The 17,625-nt window shown below is 43.4% G+C and overlaps 1 protein-coding gene across 11 annotated transcripts in view; it reads left to right on the forward strand.

Moving 5' to 3' along the window:
- Window positions 1-17,625, forward strand: part of CEP290 (centrosomal protein 290) — a 73,639-nt gene that overhangs the window by 2,298 nt on the left and 53,716 nt on the right. For all 11 annotated transcript variants that reach the window (XR_014784390.1, XM_084810343.1, XM_084810346.1 and 8 more), the window contains exons 2-9: window positions 4,125-4,267; window positions 4,388-4,465; window positions 6,474-6,543; window positions 8,313-8,359; window positions 12,621-12,764; window positions 14,608-14,661; window positions 15,807-15,959; window positions 17,294-17,476. Coding sequence is in view for 10 of the 11 variants with exons in the window: in XM_084810343.1 (XP_084666469.1) it covers window positions 4,166-4,267; window positions 4,388-4,465; window positions 6,474-6,543; window positions 8,313-8,359; window positions 12,621-12,764; window positions 14,608-14,661; window positions 15,807-15,959; window positions 17,294-17,476 (831 nt within the window). In the remaining variant the exon portion in view is untranslated. The remainder of the gene's footprint in view (window positions 1-4,124; window positions 4,268-4,387; window positions 4,466-6,473; window positions 6,544-8,312; window positions 8,360-12,620; window positions 12,765-14,607; window positions 14,662-15,806; window positions 15,960-17,293; window positions 17,477-17,625) is intronic.

A 17,625-nucleotide genomic window follows, 5' to 3' on the forward strand; every position in this document is an offset into this window, starting at 1 on the left:
AATATGGTTTAGTTGAGAAATACTTACTTTGTGAACCTGTGAGCTTTTGAACTGAATCAGTCTAATAGCAAATAATAGCTTTAGCTATAGTTATTTTATTATGTGGTACCAGCTTGGCAAGACTAGAGGTTCCTCTTCTCTTGTGCCTCGGATTTCTAATCACATTTCTAATCTTCTTTCTCCCTTTCCTCATGGTGTTGTCTCTTAGACTATAAGCCTGCAGGCAGGTTTGTTCCGTTTAATATAATTACAGTACAGTGTCTAGCTGTTGAGTCACTTTATAATCCTATATATTAATAGCAAACTCATTCTCTGAGGATGGATCCTTATCTAGCCAACATTGCACCAGTTGTGGACAAGAGGGTGGTAGCCAGAATGGTATCATCTATGCACAAGGGGGAGATCTGCAGGCCCAGGGAAGTCCCAAGGTTTCTAGAAGTTCAAAAAAATATTTAGAAGGGAAATCTTTACTGCTACTCAAGGCCACTACTAAATCTTTATATATCCAGAAGGACTAGAGTTTTGTGGAATTAAAACCCTAAGGCAGAATCCAATGGGGCACTTCTGCCCTCATCAGTTCTCTTCCACCCTGCCGATTGCACTGTGCAAGTGGGACCCACCCCTATGCATGGGAGATTTAGTGCTTCCAAAACGAGCGGAAATTCCTGTTTCTAGAAGGAGGCAGGCCGGTGGTGGTCACCTAAGGGAATTCTGCTGACCTGCCTCTTTCCAGAAACGAGCATTTCTGCTCATTTTGGGGCTTCCTCTAGGAAACGCTAAATCTCCCTTGTGTAAGTGGTGGGTCCCGCTTGTGCAACACAGTTGGAGGGACCTACCACTTGCACAGTGGAATCGGTATGGCAGAAAAGAATTGGTGGGGGAGAAAGCATCCCATTGGATACTGCCTACATACCTGTCTAATTCCCATATTAGGCTGGCATGACAGACTCCCTGGCTGAGGTGCTTGAAGTGGTCTCTGATGTGCGTGTGTTGGTATTGGGGGACTTCAGTGTAGAGACCATGGCTTCCTTTCGGGACTTCATGGAGACCATGGCTTCCTGGGAGCTGCACCCTATTCCAACTGGGCCCACCCATGTAGCTGGTCATGCGTTAGACCTTGTGTTTGTTTCCGGAGAGGTGGGGAGTGATCTGGAAGTTGGGGGTATATCCACAATGCACTCTCCCCCTGAACAGAGTTCAGACTGCATCATGGTTCACCCCATGGTTACAAGCTCTGAAGTGGGAGGTGAAGAAAGCTAGAGCACCGGTGGCAGAAATTTCACTCCAAAGAGCTGTAGCTTCAGCCTACCATGTAGCAATAAGAACAGCACAAAAGGGTTTTTATGCTGCCTGTATTGTGTCCGTAGAGTGCCGTCCCAGGAGGCTGTTCCAAGTGGTCTGGAACCTGGTCAGTCTGGTTGTTCTGGAACAAGTGGAGCATTCTAAAGCCACCTGTGACGAGTTAGCAAAACACTTTGCGGATAAAATCGACTGGACCAAGAGTGCTATTCCATGTGCTGTGGATGCAGTTAGTGAATGAGGGGCAGCCAGTGGTAGACCGGTTGTGTGGGATCGGTTCCAGCTTTTTCCTTTTGATGAAGTGGACAAGGTGCTTTCATCTTTAAGGCTGACCACGTGCTTACTTGATCCCTGCCCATCTTGGCTCATTACGAGCGTCAGAGAGAGACTGGGTGAGGGGATCAGGGTGGTGGTGAACACCTCCCTTGAGGAGGGAGTGATGCCATCAGCCCTCAAGGAGGAAGTGATAAGACTGCTGTTAAAGAAGCCCTCCTTGGATCCCCAACACTTGAACAACTTTCGCCCAGTCTCGAATCTGCCGTTTTGGGGCAAGGTGATTGAGCGGGTGGTGGCATTGCAGTTACAGGCACACTTGGAAGAAACCGATTATCTGGATCCATTTCAATCGGGCTTCAGGTCTGGGTATGGGACAGAAACAGCCTTGGTCGCCTTGGTGGATGATATGAGGAGGTCTTTGGAAAGGGTTGAATGCTTCTTCCTTGTTCTCCTCTATCTCTCATCAGCTTTTGATACTGTTGACCATGGTATCCTCCTGTACTGCCTGGAGGGGTTGGGCATAGGGGACACCATATTATGGTGGTTCCGTTTTTTTCTCTCTGGCACGTACCAGAGGGTAGCTCTGGGGGAGGAGACTTCAGACCCTTGACTGCTCACTTGCGGGGTGCCACAGGGTTCTATTCTCTCCTCGATGTTATTTAACATCTATGTGAAGCTGCTGGGGGCTATATTCAGGAGGTTTGGGGTGCAGTGTCACTAATATGCAGATGACACACAACTCTACCTCTCATTTAAATCCTCACCAAGGGTGTCTGTAGAAACCCTGTCCAAATGTCTGGAGTCAGTGAGTGGCTGGATGGGAAGGAATAAGATGAAACTGAACCTTGACAAAACTGAAGTACTTTTGGTGGGAAACAAGGGGAGGTTGGGGGATGTTGACCTGGTGTTGAATGGAGTGCATTTGCCCCAGAAGGACCAGGTCCGCAGTCTGGGGGTCATTTTAGACTCCCAGCTCTCCATGGAGGCTCAGGTGTCGGCCGTGAGCCAGGCAGTGCTGTACCAACTGTATCTGACATGGCGGCTGCCCCCCTACCTCCCTAACCATCTGCTCCCATCAATAGTTCATGCCCTGGTCTCCTCTCACCTAGACTACTGTAATGTGCTCTATGTGGGGTTACCCTTGAAGATGGTTCAGAAGTTGCAGCTGGTGCAGAATGTGGTGGTTCGCCTGATTAAAGGCAGCTGCCAGCGCGATCACATTGCTGCAGTGCTGAAGGAGTTGCGCTGGCTACCAGCTGTTTTCCGGGCCAAATTCAAGGTGCTGGTATTGACCTTTAAAACCCTATACAGGTCCGGTCTATCTTAAGGAGCGCCTCCAGAAACACCAGGGATGCCGCTCAACAAGATTGGCCTTGGAAGACCTTCTGTCTGTTCCATCAGCCAGGACAGCTAGGCTGATGAGGACGGAGAGGGTCTTTTCTGCGGTAGCCCCTACTTTGTGGAATTCCCTCCCTAGAGACCTCTGTCATGCCCCCTTTTTGGTAAGCTTCTGCCGGCCTTTGAAAGCCTGGCTGTTCAGGGAGGCATTTGGGGTGGGTTAAGGGTTTTTTAGAGCAATGTTGTTTTGTTGATTATGTTGTATTTTGTGTTATTTGTATCGTACGCTGCATAGAATGGCCGGGTAGCTGGCCAGGTGAGTGGCTAATAAATCTTATAAATAATAAATACTAGTAATATATGCCTGTCTGGACCGTAAGATAATCTTTATAGACCCTTCTCCCTGCCAAATGCAATGAGGTGGGTGGCCACTGAGGAGAGTCCTTTCTGCTGTGGCACTCCGGCTGTGGAATGAGCTCCCTAGAGAAGTTCACCTGGCACCTATGTTGTACTCCTTCTGCAGCTAGGTGAAGACCTTTTTATTCTCCCAGGATTTTAGCATTTTACCTTCCAAAGCTTTGGTATTTTAAATTTCTGTATTGCTGCTAGGTTTTATTCTGGTTGTACTGTTACATTGTGGTTTTAAGTTTTCATGTTTTATATTATTTTATGCTGTGCTTTGTGGTTTTAATTTTTGTGAACTGCCAGAGAGCTTCAGCTATTGGGTAGTATAGAAATGAATTAATAAATAAATAATATTACTTTCTTTTCTACACCTCTAAGTGTAACACGGGAGAATTTCATTAACACAATAGCCAAGTCTTCTGGATACTGATATAGATATCTGACAAGGAAATAGATAGTTAAAAGAACCCGAAAGCATGTCTGTTTCTATTCTTTAGGATGGTGTTTAAAGGTTCACACACAATGTTTCTTCATATTCACCATTATAGCTGTTCTCCATCTCCTCTGGATGGTGCTCCTAAAAGTAAGAGTGTCTTCCAGAAAGTGATGCACTTTCAGGAGATACAAATAGAAGTGAAGCTGAAATATTTGAGCACAGAAACAAGGGTCTTTGGATTCTAGTCTTAATGCTTCCTAATGCTTCGCACTTCTGTTTAGTGTTTGAATATAATATCTAGTAAACCTTCACTTTCTTTGTAATTAGCTTATGTAAATAATTACCTTTTTGTATGATAATGTCTTTTCAGAACATCTTTTCTACTTGAACAGAGATAAATGAACATTCAAGATGGCACCCATTTTAGAATGGAAGAAGCTTATGAGAGTAGATCCTGATGCTTTGCCTCGTCAAGAGGAGCTAGCAGATAATTTGCTGGACACAGTGGCCAAGGTACTTGTGCAGGATGAATTCATCATGTCGTGTAAATACTCAATGGAAATTGTGTGTTTACACTGTCCAAATGTATAATGTTCATAATATTCAAGAAATACTTTGCTTCTCTGTGTTTAGGTTGATGGAAATGACCTGAAAGATGAGAATCCTGAACATTTAATTCAACTTTTTAAAATTTCTCAGTCGCTAATGAAGGTCAGTATCGCTGTGTCTTAATTACAACATTCTGACTACTAAAGGGGAACTTTACATTTTCAAATGGAAACTCTGGTAATGCCTGTTTCATAAGCCCATATGTGAGCATTGGAAGTGACTAGTATAAGGCAAGTGTCCATAAGTATCAATCAATACTCCTGAGCTATAGGCTTTTTTCAGATGTAAGACACAACTTTACAAAACCTCATCTTGCAATAAACCAGTTATTCTGCAAACAGCTGTTAATATAAACCGGTATGGCTTTCTATCCCCTGCTGTGCCCACTTGCTACTATATGGTAAAATGCATGGAGCACGTTGTGGGGCTGTTATGGGGAGAGGAGGGCAATGTCCTGGGAAAGGGCATGCACAGAGAAGGGAAATGGTGAAACGTGCATGCCCTTCCTAAGTGGGGCAGTGACCCTTCCCATCCCTCCAAGACAACAATGCTGAACCTCTTTGCTGAGTACAAATTCTCTGGCCACGTTCTTTCCCCACTAGTCAGCAGCCATCTCGCAGTTGTGGACACTGCTGCTCTGGCTGGTCCTCAGTCAGCAATAATATGAACCTTGCTATTGTCTCCCACCAAGCAGTGTCATGGCTACTGTAACTGCAAAATCAGCAGCACTGATAGCAGTGAACATACAGTAGTTGCTCCTGCCAGGGCCTTTGACAGAAGCCTGTCTTGTCATGGAGACTACACTTGAGCTTAAATTCTGACGTTTTTGTGTCACAGCCTGGTCATGGGCTTTTTAAAGCAGGGGTGGGCACCACGTGTGGCCCACCATGGGTGCCCATTCTGCGCCCCCGCCATGCTGCCACCACCTATACCACAAAGGCCACACAAAGAGAGTCATCCCTGCCTTTCATAGCAGAATTGGACGCACACCAATTCTGCTTGTGGGATTCTGGTTCTGCAGGGCTCTCTCATGTGCCCTGTTTCCCAGCAGAACATTCTGCAGGGAAACAGGGTGTGTGGGGATGACTCTTGTCATTGTACCTGTTTCTGAGAAGAGAATGCTGGGAAAGAGGGGGTATGACTAATTTTAACTGCCCCCATCCTAGTGATGCCACTCAAAATCACTGGGATTGGGGGTGAGATTAAAGCAAACATGAGCAGGAGTGCTGGGAAGGTGGGGAGTCTTTAACCTCACCCTCATCCTAGCAACCTCAGTCAAGCTTGCTGAGGAGAACAAGGCCTCTAACTCCTCCCAGCAATCTGGGTAAGGATGTGTGTAGATGTGGATGTGTGGCCCCTGGGCCATACAACTTGTCCCTCAGGGCCATTCAAGGTGTCCACCCCTGTGTTGGACGGATAAATTAAAACTTTAAGGGTGGGAGCCTATACATGTTTAGACAGAAAAAGGTCCTCCAACTCCCAGCATGCTGAGAGTTGTAGGACTCTCTTCTGTCTAAACATGCGTAGGATTGCGCCCTTGGTGGAGAAACTTTTATCAGTGTGGTCCACCCATGTACAGTGAGTTTGTATGAAAAATGCAGTTCAGTTAAAAATGTGACAAAATCGCTTTTTTCTTTAGTTTATGCAGTGGTGTGGCCCTTTTATGTTAATAAGAATGGCCTTGAGTAATTTCAGTTGTGCCTCCCTGATGTGCAGGAAGATGTGCACCCACTGAAAGATCATCCCTAGTTTAAATAAACTTCTTAGGAACCAATCTAACACCTATTGCATTCTTTGTGAGGTTTTAAACCCCTTTAGCTGATTTCTGTATCTGTTATGAAAAGGGAAGCTATCTTGGCCTTTATTTCATGGAAGTTCCTAGGTTGTGTAGTAGGCAGGGATGAATAGCTCACTACTGTCCCTTACTTTGTTTTGTGTGACCTGCTGAACAATATATTGGGTTTCATTGGACAAATTTGTGTCAGCTATATCCCCCAAGACTCAGGTCTCTCCTCAGTTCTGTGATGGATGTTAGGAATTCTTGTAAATTCATGTGAATAGTTTTTTTTGTTCTGGGCACTTGTTTGTCTTATTCAAATTTCTCTGGTAGATGAAAAATCAAGAAGTAGAACTGGCACTGGAAGAAGTTGAGAAGGCTGGGGAAGAGCAAGCCAAATTTGGTATCTGCACTTCTGTGGATAAGTAACACTCTCTCACACATGTATTGCCAATTTTGAATAGAACAAGATAGTATGTCTTGTAGGTCCAATAGATGAATATGGGAAATTACAATCTGGTAGAAGATTAAAAAAAAATTGAACTTCTGAATTCAGTATCTTGGAATTTGTTCACACATGAGTCATTTGATCTGTTCTCTCCCCCACCCCAGTGATGATTGGCTGGTTCGCATGTCACAATAAGCCACGGTGGGTGAATTCACCTGCAAGGCTCCGGGACATGCACCGGCTACCATTTTAATTATGCAAGCTGGGTTGGGGGCATGTCATGGCTTGTCATATTATGTGAACCCAGGCATCATTGGTTATTTGAGAGTAAAAACAAGTCCATTTTCCAGGAAATAAAGCCAGACTGCTCACGTGAGGGAATGATATTAAAGGCAAAACTGAAGTACTTTAGCCACATAATGAGAAGACAGGATACCCCGGAGAAGATGCTGATGCTAGGGAAAGTGGAAGACAAAAGGAAGAGGGGCCAACCAAGGGCAAGGTGGATGGATGATATTCTGGAGGTGACGGACTCGACCTTGGGGGAGCTGGGGGTGGCGAGGGCCGACAGAAAGCTCTGGCATGGGCTGGTCCATGAAGTCACGAAGAGTCGGAAGCGACTGACCAAATAAACAACAACAAAAGGTTATCCAAGGGTTGTTTAACTCTCAAATAACTAGCAATGCCAGAGTTCATGTGACAAGACAAACTTTGGTGCCCCCTCTCTTGCATGCTCAAAATGGTGGCTGGTGCACATTTTGGAGCCCCGTGGGTGAATTAACCCATGGTAGTTTATTGTGACATGCAAACCAGGTGATAGAGTTGTGTACCCTTGGAACTTTCCTAGTTAGCTCCACAGATCTAATTGGATGCTCCAGGTCAGCATCCAATTAAACTGTCCTGCTGGGGAAAGGGCAATTCCTCCTCCCCCTACAGCCTCCCCCCTGCACCCTCAAAATATGCTCCCAAGGGTTGGGAGATATGTTCCAAATATGCTCCAAAGTGGTGTAGAAGGCTGCAGTGCGGAGGAGAGGAGGAGAAGGTCCCATTGTGTGAGCTCTGGTGGCATTGAATTTTGCCCATAGTTCCATTTAATTTCAAGAGAGGCATGTCAGAATAAGTAAGACAAACTTGGCTGTTTTCACCCGCTCATTGATACAGGAATGTTGGAGGAAATACTCTTTTCGAAGACCTATGATATCCAAGCTGGAAAATATGTTTGCACTGAAGAACTTGGCACTGCTACCCAGGGTTTCACTGAACTCATTCTTGCAGGAACTATAATTTGTGAACAATTCCCCTTAGTGAATTTTGTCAAAATTGGCCATATTCCTATCTCTGAACCTGGGTTTCACATTTATAAAATCAGGAAAAATGTCTGTTTAGAAGCTGACAGAGGTCAACATCCAGTTAAAGTCAAGCAATTTTGAATTTCTATCAATTTTAACAGGGAGGAGTTAAGCACAGGCTTATCTCTCCCATTAAAATCATTGGGACTTGAACTGCATAGCTATGGTTGGATTGTTCCACAATTGTTAATTATAAAGTATGCTTCCTCTTTAAATACTACTTAATATAACATTGATTTTGTGATTAGTAAAATTAGATTTAAATAATTAGTTCTTCATGATGTTAGCAGATGCTGCCTCCAAATTTATTTTAGCTCCCAGTTGGAAGCTTTTGAAATTATATTTTGTTAACTTTGTCCTATTTTGTTCAAACAGAAAATAAGTTAAAAACTAAGGTGATGAAACTAGAAAAGGAACTAGAGGTATGTTAAAATAATTTTTGAAATAATTGAGTTTTTATATGATTCCTTCTGCTCTCAGTATATTTGTTTTAATTTATAGCACCTACATGAGCTTTTATTTATTCACCTTAAATAATCTAATCTTTGTTTTTAAATACATGTATTAAACATTAATGGAGGATTTGGGGACATAAATAAAATGTGTGTGATTCAACCATGGTTACATTTAAATTCTACAATTTCAGTTGGCCATTGAAATTAGTAGGACTAAAATGTACTTAACTTTGGAAAGATTGTGTTCTATGTGTTGGAAAGGTTCCCATTGTTCGATATCACAACTATATTGACTTCATCTGTAGGGCAGAACCTTGAAGATGTAGCCAAAGGCAGATTCTTCCTACATACTTCAGAAAATGCACTTACAGTAGTATTGATCCAGAGAAACATGACATAGACTTTCATTCAGGTTTTAAACATACTGGAAGTGTAGATCTGCAGAGAATATATAATTGTGTATGGTGACCCTATAAGGTATACGTTACTTTAATTCATTTTGAGATTTGTACTTGGTATTTATTTATTAATTAAATTTCTTAATCGCCCATCTGGCTGGTCACCCGGCCACTCTGGGTGATGCACAATAGTACAACAGTTTAAAACAATAAAATTCCAGATTAAAACATCGTATTTCTAAAAATACCCTAACCCACCCCAAATGCCTGTCTGAACAACCACATTTTTAATGCGTGGCAGAAGCTCATTAAAGAGGGGGCATGGCGGAGTTCCCTAGGGAGGGAGTTCCACAGAGTGGGGGCCACCAGAAAGAAGGCCCTCTCCTTGTCCTCACCAGCCTAGCTGTCCTGGCTGATGGGACAGAGAGTAGGCCATCTGAGGCTGATCTTGTTGAGCTGCCTATCTGGTGTTGCTGGAGGTGCTCCTTGAGATAGGCTGGAACCATACAGGGTTTTAAAGGTAAAAAATGACACCTTGAGTTTGGCCCAGAAAACAACTGGTAGCCAGTGCAACTCCTTCAGCACCAGAGTGATGTGATCACGCTGGTGGCTGCCTTTAATCAGGCGAGCCGCCGCATTCTGAACCAACTGCAACTTCTGAACCAGCTGCAACTTCTGAACCATCGTCAAGGGTAACCCCATGTTGAGTGCATTACACAAGTCTATATGAGAGAAGACCAGGGCATGTACTACCAATGAGAACAGATGGTCAGGAAGGTAGGGGTGCAGCCGCTGTATCAGATGGAGTTGGTACAGCACTGTCCGGCTCACAGCTCACACCTGAGCCTCCATGGACAGCCGGGAGTCTAAAATGACCCCGAGGCTGCAGATCTGGTCTTTCAAGGGTAGCCATACCCCATTCAACACCAGGTCAACATCCCCCAACCTCCTCTTGTCTCCTACCAAAAGTACTTCAGTCTTGTCAGGATTCAGCTTCAGCTTATTCCTCCCCATCCAGCCACTCACCGTCTCCAGACATTTGGACAGGGATTCTATAGCCAACCTTGGTGAAGATTTCAACGAGAGGTAGAGTCATCCGCATATTGATGACACTGCACCCCAAACCTCCTGATGATAGCCCCCAGCGGCTTCACATAGATATTAAATAGCATCAGGGAGAGGATGGAACCCTGTGGCACCCCAGAAGTGAGTGGCCACGGGTCCGAAACCTCCTCTCCCTGTGCTACCCTCTGGTACCTACTGGAGAGGAAGGACCGGAACCACCGTAATACGGTGTCTCCAATGCCCAACCCCTCCAGGCGGTCCAGGAGGATACCGTGGTCGATGGTATCAAAAGCTGCTGAGAGGTCGAGGAGAACAAGGAAGGAGCATTCACCCCTATCCAGAGCCCTCCTCATATCATCCACCGAGATGACCAAGGCTGTTTCTGTCCCATGCCCAGGCCTGAAGCCCAGTTGAAATGCATCTAGATAATCGGCTTTTTCCAAGTGTGCCTTCAACTGCATCACCACCACCTGCTCAATCACCTTGTCCTAAAATGGCAGATTGGAAACTGGGTTGTTCAGGACTTGGGGATCCAAAGAGAGCTGTTTTAAGAGCGGTCTTATCACTGCCTCCTTGAGGGCTGATAGCATCACTACATCCTCAAGGGAGGCATTCACCATCACCCTGATCCCCTCACCCAACCTCTGTCTGCAGCTCATAATAAGCTAAGATGGGCAGGGATCAAGTAAGCAGGTGGTCGGCTTTACAGATGAAAGTACCTTGTCCAGTTCATCAGAAGGAAGAAGCTGGAACCGATCCCATAAAACTGGTTTGCCATAGGCTGTCTCTCGCTCATTAACTGTATCCACACCGCATGGAATTGTCAGGGTTGTTTCTGAGTGCAGGGAGTGGGATAGCAGTTCAAATTCTGAAGGAGAACTGCCAGACACAGGGGAGGTGTTTTCCCAGGCTACTCCAGACATGACTGGGCCAGCTTCTCAGGTTACAAATGCCCAGCTGGCTGAGGATGAGGGTTCCTGTCCACACACTCCTGTGAGAGACAGCGAACAGAAGGAAGCGGTGTGTGGAGAATCTGATCTAATAGATGCCAGGTGCAGGCGCAGAGCAAAGAGGGAGAAGGCAGGGGCAGGACTCAGGCAGTCTACCCGATTGGCCTTGTGTGAGAAGTTGCGTTCAGAGACCTCATGAGACAGAGGGTCCTCCCCTGCCCCTTAAGTTAAGCTAGTGAGCCCGCCTTCCTCTTCAAATGATGGCCAACTCTCTTAACTACCTTTTGAATTCCCCTGAAGGCATTCCTTTGTAGACTGAGAGCCAATGAGACTTTGCATCTGTATGACCCTGGTAGTAATGGTTTAAAAGCTGTATACTGAAGCCTCTCATCTGTGTTTGTCTTCGGCGTTGAAATAAAGTGAGAGCTAAAGGAATCCTGACAGGAATAACACTCCTGATCTGATCAATTTTATCCGCAAAGTGCCTTGCCAAGGCCTCACAGGAGGCCTTAGAATGCTGCACTTGTTCTGGAGCAACTGGACCAACCAGACCGACCAGTATATATTGGAATAGCAATTATGGATTAAGTTAATAGCTGACAGTTCAATGGTTGTGCTTTGACACATTCATTTTAAATATCATTTCGGTTCTGATAGGGATCTTTGAGAATTCTGTACTGGGGTGAACTCTCGACAGATTTACCAGTTTTGTCCTAGCAGATTTTGTTCCATTTCCCTCTGCTGGCTTCGCCTCTGTCTGTAAAGAGTTGATTCAATATGCAGATTTCATTTTTTTTAATGGCAGTAGCAATTTGCGCAAATGGGCCCATGTCTTTAGAAAAAATATTTTTCAGGTCCCGTGATTTGTGTGAATGGAATCATGTTGTTTTTATTGGGGGGTGTGGCATTAAATTTGCACAAATGGGATTGGTTTTTAAAATAATTTTCAGGTGTTTAAATTTGCGCCAATATTTTTTTAAATTTTTTTCAACAGTAGTCTTTCCTAAGTCTGGCTGTTTGCTATGTATTCCCATTGTAAATATCCTTGTCAGTTCCATCTGCTCTACAGCTACTTCCTTTAGCCCAGCAGAGCCATATTCTGTACTTCTGCACTTCCTGAGCAAAAGTGGCTTGTGTGTGTGGGGGGGTGCATGGAGGATGAAATTCACAAGTTCTTTGACAAGTAAGAAATAGGCTCTGCTGGGCTAACGAAAGTAGTGTGTGGGGAGGATGAAACTGACAAGGATATTTACAATGGGAATATATAGCAGACTGGCAGACTTGCAAAAAACCACTGATAAAAAATATTAAAAAATAAAGAAATTAGGACCACATTTGCACAAATTTGAAGACCTGAAAAAAAATCCTTGATCCCATTTGTGCTAAATGAAAGATCTAAAAATAATAATTTTTAAAATAACCACGATCCCATTTGTACCAGTCACGGGATCTGAAAAAATATGTCGATTTATTTAATATGAGCAAAAAAAAATGTGAACATTTCCAGAATTGGATAAAAAAAATCCGCTACAGTCCATCACTACTTAATGCAATGGAAATACTGCAAAATCCTGTCAGGCTTAAATGGAATAGAATTCCCAGTGTTGCACATCCCCAGTTCTGATTCAGGTGTGTGTGGAGAAGGACTCATCTGCAGTTGGTTTTCCAAAATTGCACCTACACAACACTGCAAAGGGCTTTCTAATCTCCTTGAGTTTTGTGTGCATTGTAATCCTGACCGAAACTGTTAAATGTGTGTCATAATTACTTACCTTGAAACCATATTAATTACTTTTTTAAAAACATTGTTCTAAGGCAGCACAGCGAACAACTGGTGGCCGTGATACTCGCTTTTTGCGTGATGAGATCCGTCAACTGGAAAGACAGCTGGAACAAAAAGACAGAGAACTGGCAGATATGGAAAAGGAGGTTGAGAAAGAGAAGAAAGTTAATGAACAGGCAAGTATAATTTAACTAGACGTGTGTAATTGAGGATCTGTATTGAGCAAACTAACTTTGAGAGTAGCAATTGAAATAAAAAAAACCCTAATGATTTAAAACTATAATTCATATATATGCATGCACTGTGAGGTACAGGAAGTTAAGATACTTGTGCAGGGCAATCTTCTACATGTCTACTCAGAAGTAAGCCCCATTGGGTTCAGTGGGACTTACTCCCAGGTAAATGAGTATAGACATGCAATCTGGATTTTTTTCTGCTGTTGATAGAATACATGATAGGAATGTCTATTTGTCTAATTGTCAAAGGATCATACTACACTATATAAGGTCCTGTGAAAATCTAGGTTTGTATTGTGTTTTACAATTATGTTTTACAATTGTATGAGAAGCAACTAAAAGGAAATTAAAAAGGTTCAGTAAAGTGAAGAATAGGCTCTTGAATATAGCTCTGGAGCAGATTTGGAGGGCTACAGCAGAGAGGAGGGATCTATTCTGCCAGCGGTTTCCATTCTCCTGGTAGATGGACAGTATTGGCTACAACCCCACGTTTACTCAGAAGTAGGGATGGCTGAGAAATGTGTTGGGTGCACATTTTAATGCAAGATTACCCAGTTTGTCCCTGGACAAGGACCCAAAAAACAATTTGCACTTGGCAGTCCATACATTTGCAATGTGTTCTGCGATCAAAAAAATGCATTCAACAACATGCGCACATTTGAAAAATTTGCAAAGAAAAATGCATACTTACCTAAAATGTGAACAAACACACGTAGTCTACGGGTGCATGCTTGCAAAAATCTGTATATTTGAAAGATGCACAAAAATGTACACATCTTGAAAAATGCATAGAAAAATACATCCACATTTCTGTGTGGGGAAAAAAAAACCTTGCACGGTAATGGGATGGAATGAGCTTGGTGCTGGAAAAATGAGAACCTCAATGATCTTGACCTTGACAGATTTTCCCATCCCAACTCAGAAGTAAGCCCCATTGAGTTCAATGGAGCTTTCTCCCAGGTAAGTGTGTATAGGATTACACTGTTAGTTACTGTATTGCCGTGACCGTAGGCTTTGAACTCTTAATTTAGAGGTGCCAAGATAGTGATAAATCAGACTCAAAGGTTTACTTATAAGGAGTACTTTAACTTACAGCACACAGGCATACCCAATAGCTGGATCAGACAGCTTCTCTGAACCACGAGCCATTGGGTCAAATGGGTTTTATACAATACATGTTAGCCATGAGGCAGCATAGCAGCAGTGTTTGGTTCTCAAGCACAGCCACAGAGTTAAGGTAAACAAACTCTGCTTCTCAGGCTCATCAGTGATAAGACATTCTCCTCATTAGCAAGGAATGTTCTGAGAAGGCTGTTATCGGCCTTTTGACTCATCTGCACATGTTCAGAGGCTTACTAGCAAGGGAATTGCACCAATAATGGACTTAAGCAAGCATTGTGGATCTCTAGGCCCCTCTAACCCTATAAATGACTTGACTACGCTCCTGGGGCCAATACAGTTACTCAGTGTGGTTTTGCTGTTGCTCGACTATTTAGCACTAACCATTCCTGCTCCTCATGTATTGTGCAGTGCAAACAATGGCATAAGGTTGTTAGGTGGCATCTCTCCCCCACTATCAGTGAGGAAATGCAAAAACAAAAGCATGTGTAATGCAATCTGGTGCTTCCCACCATTTGCATTACAGCACCCGTTTTTATAAACGTAGCATTTACTGTGTGTACTCCAGAAGTATTGGTACTCCTGGAAAAGAAAGGAAAATGTGGATGCACCCTTCATTATGAACTTGCTAGTTTTCCCCAACTACTTCAATTTGTTATTCTAGCTTGCTCTTCGAAATGAGGATGCAGAAAATGAAAACAGCAAGTTGAGAAGAGAGGTTAGTAAAGAACGTTGGAATCAGTACTTTTGTAATATGTTTATGGATTGCACTTCCTTCACATACGTACATATATCCATGTGTGTGTGTGGTTTTAACATATTTTAAATATTTTGGAATGAGTCTGTGCTGGAGGGTGGCTAAGACCTGGAGATTAATTACTTTGTGCTTCCCTTTTATGTTTCTGGCAATTGTTTATTGGGACACTGCTTTCCACCACTGTTTGCCTCTCTTTCAGTGTCAGTAATGAGCTCTGTGTCTCCTAGGTAGCCTCATTCCTAGAGCATCCTAGGAAGCTGGCAGGAACATCCAAGCACTGCTTCCCAGGGTGTTCCAGAGATACTCTAAGAATGAAGCTTCTATGGCAGGAACCATAGAGCCTGTTCATAGAGCAGTTTTGTCCTCCGTGCCTTTTTTTTTGGTGGTGGCAGACACTAGGGATCTTGGGGCTACCAGAAAAGGCTTAGGGTGGGGGCTGCCTGCAGGCCACATTTTTTTTCACCCATACTCTATGCCATGCTGAAATTTCTTTGTTTTTCTATATGACCAGGTGCTGTGCTTCTGCCTTCTCATTTATATTTATCTTGTGCCTTACACCCCAGTCCTAGGACTCTTTTCTTAGAAGTAAGGCCTATTAATCTGGCTTGATTAATTTGTTTCATTTCTGGTGGTTAAATCTGATGCAAGGGGAAGGATAATCCCCAGCGTCCAGTACAGGGACCCTTCACTCTTCAGCCTCTGTCAGCATAAGGGTTCAAAGTATAAGCCGTTAATGTGCTGTGTTTGTTGCAAAGCACAATATTATTACTTCTTCCCATGAAAAAATATTTCTTGTTTTCTTTTCAGTTTTGTCTACTAAATTATGATTTCTTCTCAATTTTTCCTAATTTTCTTTCTTATTCTGCTCTATTTTCTTTGAAGAAAAAACGAATGAAGAAAAAGGTGAGGAATCAGCTTAGTTTAGTAGATCATAGGAGTACTGATAATATCTATGTGCAGTGTGATAGCTTATTTCAGAGAATATAGCTGAAATACTGACTCCATGAGATTCATTGGCATGGTTCCTCCTGTCTTTAGTGGCGTCAGTATGTTTCTTACCTGCAGAATTTTCAAACTCTTAATTCCTCCTCTTTGTTTTTATGCAGAATGAGCAGCTTCGTCAAGATGTAATTGACTATCAGAGACAAATAGATGCACAAAAAGAAACAGTTCTTTCACGAAGAGGAGAAGAATCAGATTACAGATCACAGTTATCAAAAAAGAACTTTGAGCTTGTCCAGTATCTAGATGAAATTCAGGTAATCTTCCAAGGATTGTTCAGGAAAAGAAATGGGACAGCTTTGTCTTTATTTTCAGAAATAGGACCTGATACAACATAATTTGAAGGAGTCCAGAGCTTTGCGGTTTATCTTGTCAGTGTCAGTTTTTGACTAGAGGTGCTGTCTAAGAGTGGGAGCAAAAGAGTGTCCATTTAAAGCAAGAGTAGGCAAGGTTTGTGGGCCATGGGCATATTTGGCAATTTGAAAAACTGTCCTCTGCACGACCACAAAATGGCTGCTATAGAAGGTATGGCAAGGGATAAGTAACCTGCCCAAAGGACTGAGCACAAGACAGAGGTGGGGTCTAAGCCCTAACACCCTAAACAACAAAACCAGCAGAAACCTGTTTCACAGCAGCCCCAGCTCTCAGTAAGAAAATACGTCATTTTTTTTTTTTTTAAGTGGGAGGTTGGACACATTGGCAGGCCCCAAGAAAGGTGCCTGGGGGCACATTGGTGCCTGTGGGCACCACATTGCCTACCATGGTTTAAAGTATTGTATTGAGGGGGATTAGGCTCTGAGAACATGTGCCAGAGGGCATATGTCCTTTGAGCCCTAGTCTGAAGGAAAGTAGACAGTGAGCCCTCCTTGCTTCCCTTCAGCCTAACTCACAGCCCCAGCTGTCCGGGGGCTCACACTAGCACACTGCTCTTTGCTGCCAGTGTTCTAAGACAGCTTGGGAGCAGCATGAGCGTGTGGCCCTTGTCTCTTCCTGAGGTTTGGAGGGGAGATGAATCATGTTGCTCCATCCCTTCCATTGTTTTCCTGCAAATGTGTGTGTGGGGCCGCTACTCTCCGTAGAAACCTCATCCTATCATCCCTTTCCTTGTATTTGAATGTCCAGTGTGTCTTCACTTGGGGGACCCACCTTACTTAGAGGAAATGATGGATTTTAGCCAGAAAATGTGGTGCAGCTGCCAAGCTGTGTCTATCTGGTTTCCCTATTGTATCCCAGTAGGTGGAGCACCAGGTCTTTTGTTTCCATCTCCACACAATGAAGTGAAAGCTGACAGCAGACTTTTCTAGATAGTATTGTGATGGCAAAACTCATAGGAAGACTGCAGGCAACAATAGTTGAGGGATATCCTTTTCTAGTGTTGTGGATCATGGGAAGGGTGTGAAATCGCATCTTGTTGCCTGTAGTGGGCTAATTGTAATGGCTTGTGTGATGTTTATGCAGTTAGAATTGGGCTGATAAGTAAACCTACTACCATATTGTCTATTAGTCCTTTCCAGAGCCGGGTTGGATCAATGTTAAAATGGTTTGCTTGTACCTAAACACTAATCCCATAAAATTGCTTTTAAATTTCTAGGGTTTGACTGAAGCTAATGAAAAATTAGAGGCTCAGAACCAGGAAATGAGGAAGAATCTAGAAGATTCAGTGCAGGAAATGGAAAAGATGACGGATGAGTACAATAAAATGAAACTTATTGTGCAGCAATCTGACACTGTTATGGACCAACTAAGAAAGGAAAAGGAGCAATATAAGCTACAAGTAAGAAGTAACTTATAGCCTAGCCTCTCTTTAGCATAAGATCAGTAACAGTATTACCCAAATACAGAAGGCATTAAAAATTAGAATCCAATGAACCAAATGAGAGAGATTACATTTTCTGAAGAAGCTCTGAGTATGCCAATTTCAAA

This window comes from Heloderma suspectum, chromosome 7 (assembly GCF_057233095.1).
Source record: "Heloderma suspectum isolate Gila_16-S chromosome 7, 16-S_ref, whole genome shotgun sequence".
In the NCBI taxonomy this organism is placed as follows: Eukaryota; Metazoa; Chordata; class Lepidosauria; order Squamata; family Helodermatidae; genus Heloderma; species Heloderma suspectum.